Source organism: Macaca fascicularis, chromosome 7, assembly GCF_037993035.2.
Source record: "Macaca fascicularis isolate 582-1 chromosome 7, T2T-MFA8v1.1".
NCBI lineage: Eukaryota > Metazoa > Chordata > Mammalia > Primates > Cercopithecidae > Macaca > Macaca fascicularis.
Genome location: NC_088381.1, coordinates 49,172,751 through 49,189,101, shown reverse-complemented (window position 1 = coordinate 49,189,101; position 16,351 = coordinate 49,172,751). Strand labels below are relative to the sequence as shown.

General features: G+C 47.4%; 1 protein-coding gene across 6 annotated transcripts in view; it reads left to right on the top strand.

The window, feature by feature from the left end:
- HEXA (hexosaminidase subunit alpha) overlaps window positions 1-16,351 on the top strand; it is a 54,349-nt gene that overhangs the window by 21,098 nt on the left and 16,900 nt on the right. For 2 of the 6 annotated variants that reach the window (XM_015452428.3, XM_045395684.2), the window contains exons 3-14: window positions 35-100; window positions 1,891-1,937; window positions 2,456-2,566; window positions 4,400-4,501; window positions 4,984-5,116; window positions 6,373-6,553; window positions 7,497-7,583; window positions 7,874-7,946; window positions 9,219-9,402; window positions 9,603-9,693; window positions 10,378-10,482; window positions 11,796-14,682. In XM_015452428.3, coding sequence (XP_015307914.3) covers window positions 35-100; window positions 1,891-1,937; window positions 2,456-2,566; window positions 4,400-4,501; window positions 4,984-5,116; window positions 6,373-6,553; window positions 7,497-7,583; window positions 7,874-7,946; window positions 9,219-9,402; window positions 9,603-9,693; window positions 10,378-10,482; window positions 11,796-11,859 — 1,244 coding nt within the window. In that variant the 3' untranslated portion in view covers window positions 11,860-14,682. Of the gene's footprint in view, window positions 1-34; window positions 101-1,890; window positions 1,938-2,455; window positions 2,567-4,399; window positions 4,502-4,983; window positions 5,117-6,372; window positions 6,554-7,496; window positions 7,584-7,873; window positions 7,947-9,218; window positions 9,403-9,602; window positions 9,694-10,377; window positions 10,483-11,795; window positions 14,683-16,351 lie in introns of those variants that run through there. The other 4 variants (XR_012415136.1, XR_012415135.1, XM_045395682.3 and 1 more) reach the window with 2 other exon arrangements.

The following is a 16,351-nucleotide window of genomic DNA, read 5'->3' as shown; positions in this document are numbered from 1 at the left end:
AACCAACTAAATGAGTTCATTTCTGTCATTTCAGATACCCTGACCATAAATGATGACCAGTGTTTACTCCTCTCTGAGACTGTCTGGGGAGCTCTCCGAGGTAACAAATTAAAAGAGAGAGAGAAAGGATGATGTGGGAAGGTTGGTGTTGGTGGAGTTCAGTAGCCCAGTCCCTGCTCACTGCAACCTCTGCCTCCTAGGCTTAAGCAATCTTCCCTCTTTAGCCTCCCAAGTAGTGGGATTATAAGTGCCTGCCACCACGCCCAGCTAATTCTTATATTTTTAGTAGAGATGGGATTTCACCATATTACCCAGGCCAGTTTTGAACTCCTGAGTTCAAGTGATCCACCCATCGGCCTCCCAAAGTTCTGGGATTACAGGTGTGTGCCACCTCGCCCAGCCAGGAAGCTTTCTTTATGGGAACAGTTGGCGTGTTTTCCCATCTCTGTGGAGCTGTCCCTGGAGGTTGACAGGTTTTACCCTGTGCAGCATCAGCAGCTGCTGCTGCTGCCCTAGTCAGGGGCTCTGGGAAGCAGTGTGAGAGTCTGCAGGCTGATGCTCTAGGTGCCAGCAGGGGACAGGTAGCTGGGGGACAGGGGGAATGATGCTACCACAGACATTGCCCGTCCAGCTCTTGCTAAAGACATGTAATTGGAAAGGTATTTTTTAAAAGGAAAACTATAACAAAAGAAATAGATACATGCAAGAGAAAAGATAAATAGTAGTGAAATATTTAGAACTACATTATTTCTGGAGAAAATGAGTTTACTGGCTAAACTGTCAGCCCTTGCCCTTCCTCTGGGTTTACTGAGAAGGTATTTGGTGCTTAGATACAGACTTAGCCAAGTACCTCTCCCACTTTTGGTAAACCCTCTGCTGGTGAATGATGAGGGAAATTCTCTCGGAATTCCACACCTTGCTTTGGTTTGTCTTCCTTCCCTTTCCCCACTTCTATGCTTGGAACAACAGCATGCTGCCTCCCCTTCCTGCCCTCTTGTAACTTTGGTGCAGGTGCCGATGGTAAGGGAGGACCTCGGACTCCAGAATGCTGGGTGTCAGAGTCAGAGTGGGGAGAAGCCAAAACAGTACACTAGCAGTCTGCTCAAACTAGGTGCTGAGTGACTGCTGAAGTCTCATGGATTCTTTCACTTTGAAATTGGGGACTCTGATAATTTTTCGTGGGGTTTCTGCAGTGTTTCCAGAAGAAGGTCCCCAGCTGTTGAGAACATACAATGCTCTGGATTCAACATACCTGTGTGTGGGCCTTGCTAGACTCTAGGAGACAGTGTCAGTGGACTAGGGGAGTCCTGAGGCAGTTGCTGTCCACCACACCTCAGCTCCCTATAGCTGGGTCTCTTCTCAGTCTCTGAAGAGGAAGAGTGGATGATTTTTTTTTTATTTTCTAGGTCCAGCCATGAACCCAGGCTCCTTGGAAACCCAAGCTTATGATCACTTTCTCACAATTTATTCTGGGACCCCTTTTCTCAGCTCTGTCAGCTCCTGATAGGGGTTAACTATGGAAAGCCTTACAGGCTGTCTTGTCCCTGTGTCTGTCCTTATGAGTATATGTCTTGGCCTCTCTTCTCAATATTCTTGTCAAGGCACAGGAAATATAGATGAGAGGTTTGTGGGTTTTGAAAGTTAGTGTGTTGTAAGAAGGGGCACTAAAACCCTTACTCTGACATCTCCCAAAATGAAATACAGAGTAAAGATGGATACTGGCTTCCTAATATCCCCTTTTCATCGGTGTTAAAAATTGTCAAGCCTACACTACATCCATTTTCACTGTGTACCCAAACGTTACGCTCTGCTACATTGAGAACCTTCCAAATAGATACACCTCTTTCTCCACTCCCTGAGTCTTTACTCTGCCTCTCTACTTCTTCCTAGGTCTGGAGACTTTTAGCCAGCTTGTTTGGAAATCTGCTGAGGGCACAGTAAGTGTGGACCCTCAAAAAGGGCTCCTTTTTCATCTCCGGGGTTTGATCCCAATGTTGAGAATCCTAGAAAAATCTTGTTTTGCCTTAGGATCCTGGTGACTTGAGATAGCCCCAGTAGAAATGGAAGAGGAGATGTGGGTGGAAAACTGGTTTGGTACTGTTTGGAATCACTGTAATTTGGTTCCCTTGAGTCATCATTTAGTCATTTAGTCATCATTTAGACCTTGGGGCCACACTGCTTTGAAGAAAATAAACTGTGTTAACAGGAAAATCCAGAATTTTTAGGCTGAGTGGTGTATGGGACAGTTGTTTTAGGCCGGCGTTGGACAATTGCTCTATGGGAAGGTGGCTGCTCATGGTCATTTATAGAGGTGGGGGGCATTTGGGGAGACAGTGACCCTGAGAACAGTCAAAGATTGGCTTTTTAAGAATCCTGGGAGAGGTATCTTCATCTCCCTGTGCCCCTGTAGTAAGCTTCCTTTGAATCTGACATGTTCAATGTTTGTTCTGCACAGTTCTTTATCAACAAGACTGAGATCGAGGACTTTCCCCGCTTTCCTCACCGGGGCTTGCTGTTGGATACATCTCGCCATTACCTACCACTCTCTAGCATCCTGGACACACTGGTACCCAGGCCTGAAGGCCTTCTTCACACTTAAGAGTTCTGGGGTGATGGAGCAACGGACAGACCAAGTTCCAAATTCTTAAAGAGTTAGAGAGAGAATGTATGGACTGGGCGTGGTGGCTCACGCCTGTAATCCCAACACTTTGGCAGGCCGAGGTGGGCGGATCACCTGAGGTCAGAAGTTCGAGGCCGGCCTGGCCAACATGGTGAAACTCCGTCTCTACTAAAAATACAAAAATTAGCTGGACATGGTGGCGCATGCTTGTAATCCCAGCTACCTGAGAGACTGAGGCAGGAGAATCGCTTGAACCCGAGAGGTAGAGGTTGCAGTGGTTGGAGATCACGCCACTGCACTCCAGCCTGGGTGAAAGAGTGAGACGCCGTCTCAAAAAAAAAAAAAAGAGAGAATGTGTGTAACTCTATGAGCTCCTGGGAAAAATGTAGAAGATGAGCTGCTCCAAGACTCAAAAAATAAAGAGTGACTTAAATCTACCTTACAGGCTACCGTAGATCAATGCTCAGGCTGTTTCCAGGGATACAAATGTTTAGGGGAATTGGCTTCATTGGCAGAACTAACTTTATTTATTTGTTTTTGAGAAAGGGTCTCAATTTTTTTTTTTTTTTTTTTTTTTTTGTAGAGCTGGGGTTTCATCGTGTTGCCCAGGCTGGTCTTGAACTCCTGGGCTCAAGCAATCTGCCCACCTTGGCCTCCCAGAGTGGTAGGATTACAGGCATGAGTTACCACACCTGGCCAGCAGAGCTAACTTTAGTTAGGAGAAGGTCATAGGAGAGAGATGTTCAAAGCCTTACCTCTGGGCCGGGTGCAGTGGCTCACACCTGTAATCTTAGCACTCTGGGAGGCCAAGGCGGGTAGATTGCCTGAGCTCAGGAGTTCGAGACTGGCGTGACCAACACGGTGAAACCCCATCTCTACTGAAAATACAAAAAATTAGCCAGGCATGATGGCGCAAACCTGTAGTTGGCACAAACCCAACTACTCAGGAGGCTGCAGTGGGAGGGTCACCTGAGCCTGGGGAGATCAAGGATACATGAACTGTGATTGCACCACTGCCGTCCAGCCTGGACAACAGAGACCCTGTCCCAAAAATAAATAATAAAATGAATGAAGGAAGGAAGGAGGCTGAGGCACGAGAAGCCCTTGAACCTGGGAGGTGGAGGTTACAGTGAGCTGAGATTGCGTCACTGCACTCCAGTCTGGGTGACAGAGCAAGACTATGTCTCAAAAAAAAAAAAAAAAAGCCTTACCTAGGAGGTTCCTGACTCTCTTGAGTTTTAATGTGCAGTCTTATCTGACAGTTCCCGATCCAGTTCCTGTGTCTGCCTTTTCCTTTGCTCCTGTGACGGAACCAAAGGAGGCAACACATCTGCCAGCCTTGGCCTCTGAGATTATGAGTTAAGAGACTACTAAGTTCCCAGGAGGTCTCACAGTTGGGATTAACATCAGTCAGACAACACAAATGGCAAGAGGAAGTGTTGCTCTTCAGGCTTTTGGAAGATTCCAGGGTACCACAGTAGCTGCAGCCCTCCTCTTAATGTGGCCAGAATTTATTTCAAAAAGAGGAAAGACCACTTCTATCATCCATCTTTGGATGTGTTCTGGGAAGAGTAGAAGTGTGCGGGGCCTTCCCTCCATGCCATCCCTCCCTGATGGGAAGGTTTGATAGAGAGACCCCATAGACACTTAATTGAGAGCTGAGGCAGGTCAAGCCTGTAGGGGTATGTGGAGCGGCCTGAGAGCCTGCCCAACATTGCAAGTTTGAGGCTGAAACGGGAGAGACTGTGATGGGTTCACAGTGTGCACTTTAACCTACAGGATGTCATGGCGTACAATAAATTGAATGTGTTCCACTGGCATCTGGTAGATGATCCTTCCTTCCCATATGAGAGCTTCACTTTTCCAGAGCTCATGAGAAAGGTATGTCCCCATTTCACTCAGACCAAGTTTATGGGTCAGTGTCTGAATCTGGCTGTGGCCCTCCTGGCAAGAACAGGGTCTCTCATCCTAACCAGTCGGTTTTAGACCAATATAGGGGAAGGACACTGGATTTGGAGTCAGAAGACTTGAGTTCAAGTCCAAAACTTTGCCAATAATTTTCCTTGTGACCTTCAGGAGAGAATCTCTTCTGGCCTTATTCCCTTTCTATTTATTTATATTCTGTTAAATGGACATAATATTAATACCTACCATGATTATCTCACTGGCATTATGATACTCAGATAAAATAGATGTGATAACTTCTAGGAAATTATGATCAAGTTTTTTGAAGATAGTCCCTGATACCAAAAGGCTATGGGCAGGTTTTCTGATGTCTGGGGAGTCTTGTGGGCATTTTGAGTATCTTCTACTCTGCTAGCTTTCAGGAAATGTGAACCTGAAGGGTGTCTTGTGCCTTTCAGGGGTCCTACAACCCTGTCACCCACATTTACACAGCACAGGATGTGAAGGAGGTCATTGAATACGCACGGCTCCGGGGTATCCGTGTGCTTGCAGAGTTTGACACTCCTGGCCACACTTTGTCTTGGGGACCAGGTAAGAATGATGTCTGCGGCCAGAGGGATTCTGCTCATTATGCTCAGAGTGAAGCTTCAGGGCAATGGCTCATGGAAGTGGCATATTCCAGCCTTGGTCCTTGGAAGAATGTTTTCCATCGACTTCTTCCACCTGGGAATTTAGATAGGAAGAACTCACTTTGGGCAGTGGAAGCCACTTCTTACTATTAAAATATGTACTGTTAGACTATGTAAGGGCACATTTTTCTCAGATGCCATTGCAGGTAGTTTTGCCTCGAGTGGATGCTGAGGAATCTGACCACCAGGGTAGAATCTGAAAGAAAGAAGCCCAAGGGCAGCCTGCAGAGGTCAGAGTCAGTTACTACCCCTGCTCCCTTTCTTCTGTATACCCTCCGCCCTCCAGTGTGAGTCCCCAACGCAGGTTAAATGACGGTTGAAAAGGGCTACTGGCCTGATAGAAAACTGAAGATACTGGCCAGGCGTGGTAGCTCACGCCTGTAATCCTATCACTTTGGGAGGCCAAGGCGGGTGGATCGCCTGAGGTGAGGAGTTCAAAACCAGCCTGGCCAACATGGTGAAACTCCATCTCTACTAAAATTACAAAAATTAGCCAGTTGTGGGGACAGGCGCCTGTAATCCCAGCTACTCAGGAGGCTGAGGCAGGAGAATCGCTTGAACCCAGGAGGCAGAAGTTGCGGTGAGCCAAGATCGTGCCACTGCACTTCAGCCTGGGTGACAGAGCAAGACTCTGTCTCAAAAACAAACAAACAACAACAACAAAACCCTGAAGACATCTTGTGACCTCAGCAGCAGGAAGTAGTCTCTGGGCCAAGGGAGATACTCCTTAGGAAATGTAAAAAGATTCTGGGTGATGGTTGACCCCACCTGCAGGAGGAGATAGAGAAGAAAGATTTTGCCAGTTTGGCTGGATTAGACTCTCCCTCAGCCTAAAGGCCTGTGAGGAGAGCAGCCTTGGGAGCAAGGGTGGTGCCTGCTAGAAGCAGTGTGTCAAGGCAAGAGTGTGTGCACTGACAGTTGTCTGCCTGAAACTCAGCCTCTGCCTGTCTATGATTGTGGATATATTTGTATCTTTTTACTACGACTAAATGGTGGTGACTACCAGTGTCTGTGAGTGCCTGAGTGTGCCTACCTAAATGTGTGTGATGTTTATGAATACACTTGTCTTACTTTGTGTGACTTGTGTCCTTACGTGTAGGACTGTGCTTGGGGGTTTATGTATTTGTGACACTCGTATGGGGTTTTCTGTTGGCTTAGGTATCCCTGGATTACTGACTCCTTGCTACTCTGGGTCTGAGCCCTCTGGCACCTTTGGACCAGTGAATCCCAGTCTCAACAATACCTATGAGTTCATGAGCACATTCTTCTTGGAGATCAGCTCTGTCTTCCCAGATTTTTATCTTCATCTTGGAGGAGATGAGGTTGATTTCACCTGCTGGTATGAGCCCTTTGATCTTCCCTTTGTGGCCTGATCAGTTGCTTACTCAGAATAGAGGTTAGCCCCCGAGGGGCCACTTAGCTCAGCTGCTGCTCTCAGTGGTCTATATGGACTCACGTTGCTCAGGTCTTAGGCCTTCCTCTGCCCATCTACGTAGAGATCCTACCTGATTTGGGCAAGGCGTTCACTGTGAACCTCTTCCTTCCTACTCTCATATCCTTGAGGTATTGATAGAAAAACCAGCCCTGGACACAGAATTGTGTTAGAAAAGTTCAGGATAGAGAAAAATAATCCCTGTTTATGAAGGCTTAAAATTGTCTGGTTGAAGAGTCAAGACACAGAATTCAAGACTAATAGATGACAGTGTCTAATTAGTATTCAGTTGTAAAGTCCAAACCTTGGTTCTGGTGAGCTCAAAAGAGGCTAAGGGGCTTCTTTGAGAAGGGGGCACCAGAGCTGAATCTGGGGAAATGATTTGGCTTTTTGGAGATGTGAGCAAGGGAGAATATTCCAGAAGGAGAACAATGTGAGCAAAATGTGGACGTTGTAACGCAAGGGATCTGCAGCAGGTAATAGACAGCAAGACTTGTCATCCAATTGGAAGAGCAGATGAGAAAGCCGGAATCCAGTGTGCTGGAGCTCTTAAGTTAAGACCTTGGATCCTCATGTTGCAGTCCGGAGAGGATTAACATGTTTTCTCTTTCGGAGTTTGAACTTAAAACTCTTCAGGTCCAGACTCAGCCTTTCTCAGCCTGTGTCAACAGCTCACCTGCTTCACATAACTTTGCTTGGCCACACTTTCTACATGTAGGGCTTCTGAGATCCTTGCTTATTTGATTTTTCAGGTGAAAAAAGGAAGTTATAGGGGGCCAGGTGACTAATCCCCAGGCATTAGGCTTTCAGGATGTTGAAATATTAATCTTCATTTTCTCTTGGGATTCAGGAAGTCCAACCCAGATATCCAAGACTTTATGAGGAAGAAAGGCTTCGGTGAGGACTTCAAGCAGTTGGAGTCCTTCTACATCCAGACGTGAGAAGGGAAGGAGGGCGGGTGGGGTCCCTTGGGGGTCCTCCTGTGGGGTCCTCCCTTTCCATACCGGAGTCAGGCCCTGCTTGGCCACTGTCTGGCCCCTGCAGGGTTCCCTTGTCCTTTTTCCCATCCTTTCAGGTTTGGAGTGGTCAGTTTCCCACCCTGGGGAAAGACACTGCTTAATGAGGAATAGGCCCCTGGCCAGGCTCAACCCCTAGAGCACTGGCACAAACAGTCTGGAGCCCGTCTGAGCTAAGCAGACACTTACGAGACACTCCTCTCCTCTCCAGGCTGCTGGACATCGTCTCTTCTTATGGCAAGGGCTATGTGGTGTGGCAGGAGGTGTTTGATAATAAAGTAAAGGTGAGCCGGGGCAGAGAAGAGAAGAAGCCACCAGCGGTGCCTCCCTCTGGTCTCCCCAGCTCCTCCCTGCCTCTACAGAGACTGAACCTCCTGGTTTGGATTGGGCTTTAATGGTCAGAGCACTCTCCTTTTCTCTCTAGAAAGGCCACAGAGTGCTGGGTGCAGTGGCTCACGCCTGTAATCCAAGCACTTTGGTAGGCCAAGGCAGGTGGATTGCTTGAGCCTAGGAGTTCAAGACCAGCCTGGCCGACATAACGAAACCCTCGTCTCTACAAAAAATACAAAAATCAGGAGGCTGAGGTGGGGGTACTGCTTGAGCCCAGGAGGCACAGGTTGCTGTGAGCCCAGATGTGCCACTGCACTCCACTCCTGGGCAACAGAGTGAGACCCTGTCTCAAAAAAACCAAAGGCCGCTGTGGTATGAGCCCTGGGTTTATGTGTCAGAGTTTCTATCTTCCCTCACTACAAACCTGATTAAGAACTATTTCTGGGCCGGGTGCGGTGGCTCACGCCTATAATCCCACCACTTTGGGAGGCCGAGGTGGGCGGATCACGAGGTCAGGAGATCGAGACCATCCTGGCTAACATGGTGAAACCCCGTCTCTACTAAAAAAAATACAAAAAATTAGCCGGGCGTGGTGGCGGGCGCCTGTAGTCCCGGCTACTCGGGAGGCTGAGGCAGGAGAATGGCGTGAACCCAGGAGGCAGAGCTTGCAGTGAGCGGAGATCGTGCCATTGCACTCCAGCTTGGGTGACAGAGCAAGACTCCATCCCAAAAAAAAAACCTATTTCTGCTGCTAGGTTACTTGGATAGGCTGGATTTTTCTTCCTAAATCATAGATTAGGGTCTTCTGGGTCTGTGGGACCAAGGCTACCTTCTCCTTTATTGTTGATCAGTAAGATCCCACTCCTGTCACATGCAAGGACTCTTCAGGAGCCTTGTCCCATTCCCAGAATCATCTGGAGACTTTTGGACATGGCAGCTCCGGGGTCCCCCTGCTTGCCGCCCTCAGCTCACAGCTGGTATTACTGTGTGGACAGGGAGGTTGCAGAGGGACAGAGAGGGGAGCTGCAGGGAGGCCTTTTGGGGCCCTGGGTTCCTTGGCCTCTGTCCTGAGGTGTGAGCTCAATGGTCAGGAGTCACAGAGACATACTTTGCTGCTGGGGAACAGAGGGAGCACACACCTGTTGTCCCAAGTTGCCTGTGTATGAATAAGGCCCAGGAATCTCCTCAGCTTTGTGTCCTTACTGCCATTTGACCTTTTATAACAGATTCGGCCAGACACAATCATACAGGTGTGGCGAGAAGAGATTCCAGTGAACTATATGAAGGAGCTGGAACTGGTCACCAAGGCCGGCTTCCGGGCCCTTCTCTCCGCCCCCTGGTACCTGAACCGTATATCCTACGGCCCTGACTGGAAGGATTTCTACATAGTGGAACCCCTGGCATTTGAAGGTGAAAGCAGAGAGCTCTCCTTGCTGACCAGAGGAGGCTGGGCTGGGGCACAGGATGGGAGGCAGGAAGGTCTGGGCCAGACATTTCCGATTAGTAAATGAAACAACTTAGCTGGGGTGAGGGCCACATTGTGAAGGTAGTTGAGAGGGACCCTAGAGTTACCCACCATCACCAGACTGTTGTTGCTTGTTTTCCCTCAGGTACCCCTGAGCAGAAGGCTCTCGTGATTGGTGGAGAGGCTTGTATGTGGGGAGAATATGTGGACAACACAAACCTGGTCCCCAGGCTCTGGTAAGGGTTTTCGGGGGAAGGTGGAGGGTTGGACCTGAGAGCAGGGGTTCTCCCTTACAGACCCAATCCCATCTAGCCACCTCTGGACTAGTACCCTCCTTTCAGGCCTGAGAGAGAGCAGGCCGTACAACGAGCCTTCTGAAGATTTGTGTGCAATATTCACTCTCCACATGACTTCCATCTGTATCCCTCCAGCCACCCATTAGGTGTGTGGGATAGGGATTGTTAACCTCACTTCCCAGAGAGATAATGAGGCCTGGAGAACATCGGTGACTTGCTCAGGATCCAGCCCAAGCATCCATGATTCCTGTAATAAGGCTTCCCTCTGCTCTTTTCACTGCAGCCTTACCAAGTGTGGTTGGTTGTGCAGAGTTTACATTTTAAGGACATCTGCTGCTGTCACTGTCATTGTGGTTAATGATGCCTTTAAGGTTTATTCTTATTCCCGTATCTTTGAGAGAGGAAGAGAGTGGGATTGCTACCGACATTTTAATGAAGGTGTAGCTGAGCCCTAGAACTTTCTGGGAGCCATCTAACCTGACTGTAGCTCATAACAAGGTATTGATCACTTCCTTTGGCCTGAGCTAGTCCAGGGCACTTAGACAAGAGGTAGCAGCCTATGGATGTCCAGCACCTTTGCAGGGAATACAGAGCCCAATCTGGCACATGCCCCCTTTCCTCCAGGCCCAGAGCAGGGGCTGTTGCCGAAAGGCTGTGGAGCAACAAGTTGACATCTGACCTGACATTTGCCTATGAACGTTTGTCACACTTCCGCTGTGAGTTGCTGAGGTAAGCAAGCTATGGGGCCTTCGCAAGGCAGGGTAGGGCAGATCCAGGGCTGGGGAACCCCTTAGAGAGAGGAAGAGAATAATAACAATAGCTAACACTTACAGAGGCTTATAGTCGGCCCTCATCCATGGATTCCACCAACTGCGATAAAAAGTATTCAGGAAAAAAAATACAACAAAAAAAAATACAAATAAAAAATACTGTATAACAACTATTTACATAGCATTTATATGTATTAGGCATATGTAATCCAAGATCATTTCAAGTATATGGGAAGTTGTACATTGGATATATGCAAATACTATGTCATTTTTATATAAGGGACTTGAGCATCCTTGGATTTTGGTATCCACGGGGGTCCTGAAACAAATCCCCTGTGGATACTGAGGGACAACTGTATTTTGTGGTAAACACTGTGCTAAGTTTGTTACACATGTTGTCTCATTTAGTCTTCACCACAACCCCATAAGATAGGTGCATTTTTGTCCCCAGTTTAGAGATAGACACTGAAGCACAGAAGTTCAGTACCTTTCCCAAAGTCACTAAGAAGCAGGATTTGAACCAGGCTGACTTACAGGATCTCATGACACCTTTGCCTCTGTCAGGGATGTGCCTGTGTAAGATAGTCATTTCCCTGATTCCTTCGTTGGCTAGGTCTTGAGAACTTGGGGGACATAGCCTAATGCAGAGCAGAGTCCTGGGCTGAGAGTCAAGCATGGTAACATCTAAGCCTTAACTATGTCATTCACTGGGTGACTTCCAGCTGGTTCTCTAAGCATGTTGCTTACTTGGATAATAAGGGAAGCATACCTAGATGTCCCCTAAGGAGATTGGTCAGGTTATAGTCTGAGACCCAAGGACAGGATTTCACGTCCATATTCGTGGACAGGACAGCACCTAAGTCCCCCAATGCTACCACATTTACAGTGTTTTAGAATCAGGAACAGAGGGCTAAGTAGGCCAGGAGCATTGGCTGCCTTTCAGACATCTACCTATTTTCCAAAGGGATTGAGTTATTTGGGGTTAGGGTACGAGATAGGCAGGATAGAAATAGACGTTGCCAACATTTCTGGATCTCCAAGACCTGTATCAAAATCACATGAGGCACCTGTTCAGCTTGCAGATTCTTGCCCATACTTTGCCCCACCCCAAGTGAGAATCTGTGGAATTGAGATCCCCAGGTACACCTGGTGTACAGTGACAGTTTGAGAGTCACCGAAATGGGGAAGGAGAGACTGTTGACGGGTGTGAAAAGTGTTGCTGGGGCCCCTTCTTAGGGGCTTATCTTGCCATTTCTTCATGTCCTCCTGCAGGCGAGGTGTCCAGGCCCAACCCCTCCATGTAGGCTACTGTGAGCAGGAGTTTGAACAGACCTGAGCCCCAGGCACCGCGGAGGGTGCTGGCTGTAGGAGAATGGTAGTGGAGCCAGGCTTCCACTGCATCCCGGCCGGGGGACGGAGCCCCTTGCCTGCGTGCCCCTGTGCTTGGAGAGAAAGGGGCTGGTGCTGGCGCTCACATCCAATAAAGAGTAATGTGGCATTTTTCTATAATAAACATGGATTACCTGTGTTTAAAAAAAAAAAAAAAAAGTGTGAATGGCCTTAGGGTAAGGGCACAGCCAGTCTGGAGTCAGTATCTGCCCCTGAGGTCTTTTAAGTTGAGGGCTGGGAATAAAACCTCTAGCCTTTGTGCTACTCTGCTTAGCCTATGAGCTATGTCACTCCCCTCCCACTCCTGAACATATTCCAGACACCTGCCCTAATCCTCAGCCTGCTCACTTTATTTCTGCATTATATCTCCAAGGCGTTGGTATATGGAAAAATGTAGGGGCTTGGAGGCGTTCTGGACAGTGGGGAGGGCTCCAGACCCAACCTGGTCATAGAATAGCCTCTCCCCCATGCATACTTATCCACATCCCTCCCCTAGAGCTATTCTCCTTTGGGTTTCTTGCTGCTTCAATTTCATACAACCATTATTTAAATATTATTAAACACATATTGTTCTCTAGGTCAGTGAGGTTTTTTTTTTTATGTTTTTGTTTTTGAGACAGAGTCTCACTCTGTCACTTAGGCTGACAGTGCAGTGGCACAGTCTTGGCTCACTGCAGCCTCTGCCTCCTGGGTTCAAGTGATTCTCATCCATCAGCCTCCTGAGTAACTGGAATTACAGGCACGCACCACCATGTCCATCTAATTTATGTATTTTTAGTAGAGATGGGGGTTTCACTATATTGGTCAGGCTGGTCTTGAACTCATGACCTCAGATGATTGCTTACCTTGGCCTCCCAAAGTGCTGGGATTAGAGGCGTGAGCCACTGCACTCGGGCCTGTGGTAAATTGTTGAATTTGAAGGACTCAAGAGGCCCTGGTCAATGCCAAAATAATGCAGATGACTTCCATCGCCCTCCTCCCAACCATTTTCAGCCCAAAGCATATTCACACGGAATGGATGGTGGCGTGGAGGGTGTGGAGGTGGGCTGTGGCTCTGGAGAGGGTCTTTGCAGGTGTGATTTTCTCTAGAAGGAAATGTCTCGTAGTGAACCCAGACTGCCCCCTGGCGGTTTCAAGTGCAGAAGTGACACTGTAGGCCAGAGGTGGGAGCAGTAATGCATCGCAGCCATTTTAGGTGAGGATTTCCTTGACTGTTATTTGTTAAGTTCTTTGGCTGGGCCCTGGCCTAGCGGTACAATGGACAGGTTTCAGGCATTTTGTTCAGAAAGCTTCCAGTGTAGTGGATACAGAAACTTGGGGAAGGCAGGGCTGAGAAGGATCTGAGTAAAACTCGTCCTTCAACACCATCCTTCAGCCCCTGGGTCATGTTCCTTCGAGGTCCTGGTGCGAGGTAGACCAGCCTAGCCTTGTGCTGTTCCTGTAAGGATAGGGTGGGCATTTTCTACCAACAGAATTCTTGGAATTTTCACACAGCCCAGCCTAGCCAAGTCCAGGGCTATAGCCCAGATATACATAAGTTAAGGTCCCAGCACTGGCACCCACCACAGGAGCCCCCTTACCTCTATTAACCAGAAGCTTGTAGGAGGGGTGGTCCCCAGACAAGGACCCTGCAGAGGTGCAACCCTGCTTCCATCCTGGTCATAACTTTCACGTTACTATTGCTTGGGATAATGTTAAATAAAAATAGCAGACACTGAGTTTTAAGTCTCAAGTGGATGAAGGCAGAGATTGTGATACACTTGAGTTAAAGCAGTAAGGTTCTGTCATTTTCTATTCCTGTTGTAAACATTTTCTTTAATGTTATTATTTTTACCACTAAATTAACATGGCCTGGTCACGACCTTCATTGGTAGAGTGCTGTTCCTCACCTCCACCGTTGCTCCTTTGGTCCATTGATCATGAGAGCATTTACCTGAAGGTCATCAGACCTCGGATGCCAACAGGTCAGAGGCAGTGGCCTGCAGTTACCACCCAGACTGTTCCAATGCACAGAATCGCTATTTCCCCAACTCATCTCCCTTCACCTGGGCTGCAAATTGAGAGTCCCACCCCTGAGCGGAACACAGGCGGCCTTGTGTGCTGTGCACCGCCAGGGGGCGAGGAAGTTCCCAGACTGACTTCCTGGCTCCAGTCATCCTAGGAAAAGAGTTCTCCGGTCGCTCCCCACCCCCACCCCTTCCCTTTCCAGGAGTCTATTAAGGAGGCAAAGCAGGCCTAACGGGTATCAAAGCAAAGGAGCGAATGGAGACTGGGAGAATTTTCAACCTCCCCTCTCGGTAGGAGCTGAGGCTGCATGCCAGGTACTGTTCCTTCTAGGAATCCGTTAAGTTATGTCACTGGTGTTTTCAGGTGCGTCTCAAAGGATTACCGTAGGGATAGGATATCAGGATGTGGGAGCACAGGTGCCATCACAGCACTAGTGATGGAGAGTCATTGCCCCTAGACTTCTGGGACTGTGAGGAAAGCTGAAAAATACTGGGAAAGGGTGAAAGAAAGGATGTAGGTGGAATTTATTTAGTATTAATGTAGGTACACATGCCTTATGGCAACTTTCCTAGCACTCTAAAATCTAGATTTGTATAGTTTTTGTCAATATCTTTTGTAAGCTTAATACAGGGCATGACAAGTATGTGTCACATACTTTTTTTCCACGAAGAAAAAAACGTAAGTAGGAATTGGGTGCTTTGTTTATCAAAATTATTCTGTATTTCCTTTATAAATAAATAAACTTTGAAATAAAGGTTGAAAATTAGTATCTTTTCTAGCCCAGCCACCATTGTTTTTAAAAATCCTCTTTGAAGCAGGGGTGTGTGTGTGTGTGGGGGGGGGGTCTATGTTTTTCAACAAAATTTTTAAAAATCGCAATGTCAGGGCCAGGTGCAGTGGCTCATGCCTCTAATTCCAGCACTTTGGGAGGCTGATGTGGGAGGATTGCCTGAGCTCAGGAGTTGAAGACCATCCTGGGCAACATGGTGAGACCTCATTTCTACTAAAAATTAAAAAGATTAGCTGAGAATGGTGGTATGTGGTTATAGTCCCAGCTACTCAGGAGGCTGAGAAAGAAGGATCACTTCAGCCTGGAAGATTGAGGCTGCAGTGAGTTATGATCTCACCACTGCACGCCAGCCTTGGCAACAGGGTGAGACAATGTTTCAAAAAAAAGAAAAAATTGTAAATGTCCAGGAACCTTGCTTTTTTTCACAGTAATTACTGTACTCTAACCACACCCATGTTTAGTCTAAACTACCCCAGTAAATACTCCTATTTTTTGCTGATTTCAAACGTTTCAAACAACAGAAAAGTCTGGAAACTAGTAAACAGTGTAACCACCCAGCTTTGTTGCATCTCAATAGTCATATTTGCTTCAGATTCGTTTTTTTAAAACAAAGATGAAACATTAAATTATTAATATCACCCTTCCCTATGCTATTCCCTTCTCCAAAAACAACTGTTTTCCAGAATTTCTTTTTAATCTCATTTCCTCTGGAGAATCTGATACTTAACTGTGATTTTTTTCATCATTGTTAATAAATTCTTTATGGCTCACTCTTTATAGCAAATTAGAAAGATGTTTTGGAAGCCACTCAAAAAAAGGAGTGTGTGTGGGAAAGGAGGAAGAGCAGCTGGCAGGCAGACACGGGTAGGAAGGGGTGCCATGCTCACTGGTGAGCTGCAGTGTGTGAGTGAGAGCGTGTGGCTGGGTGTCTGGATGATCTATTATGAAAGAGGATATTTGAACATAGGAACTCAGAGAACTGCTGGTGTTTATCTAGACTCACATGAGTCAGAAATCTGAATGAAGATAGATGTGGAGATCCAGCTAGGAGAACAAAAGTGCTTCGTCATTTTTATGTGCTTGCTGTGTCAGGCACTTCTTTTTTTTTTCTTTTTTTTTTGTTTTTTGTTTTTTGAGACAGAGTCTTGCTCTTGTCACCCAGGCTGGAGTGCAGTGGCACAATCTGGGCTCACTGCAACCTCCACCTCCCTAGTTCAAGCAATTCTCCTGCCTCAGCGTCCCAAGTAGCTGGGACCACAGGCGTGTGCCACCACACCTGACTAATTTTTGTATTTTTAGTGGAGACGGGGTTTTACCATATTAGCCAGGCTGATCTCAAACTCCTGACCTCAGGTGATCTGCCCACCTCGGCCTCCCAAAGTGCTGGGATTACAGGCATGAGCCACCACGCCCAACCTGTCAGGCACTATTATAAGCACTTTACTGGATGTTAATATATTTAATCCTCGTCCCAACCAATGCAGTGTCAATATTATCCTCATTTGACAGATAAGGAAACAAACATAGGAAAGTTAAGTGACATCGTATGGTTACACAGCTACGCTGAGTCCCGATTTGCACTGGGGAGTTGCAGGGGATGATTCGTAGCTCATCTACCTAACTCTAGCCCCTACTGCCGTCA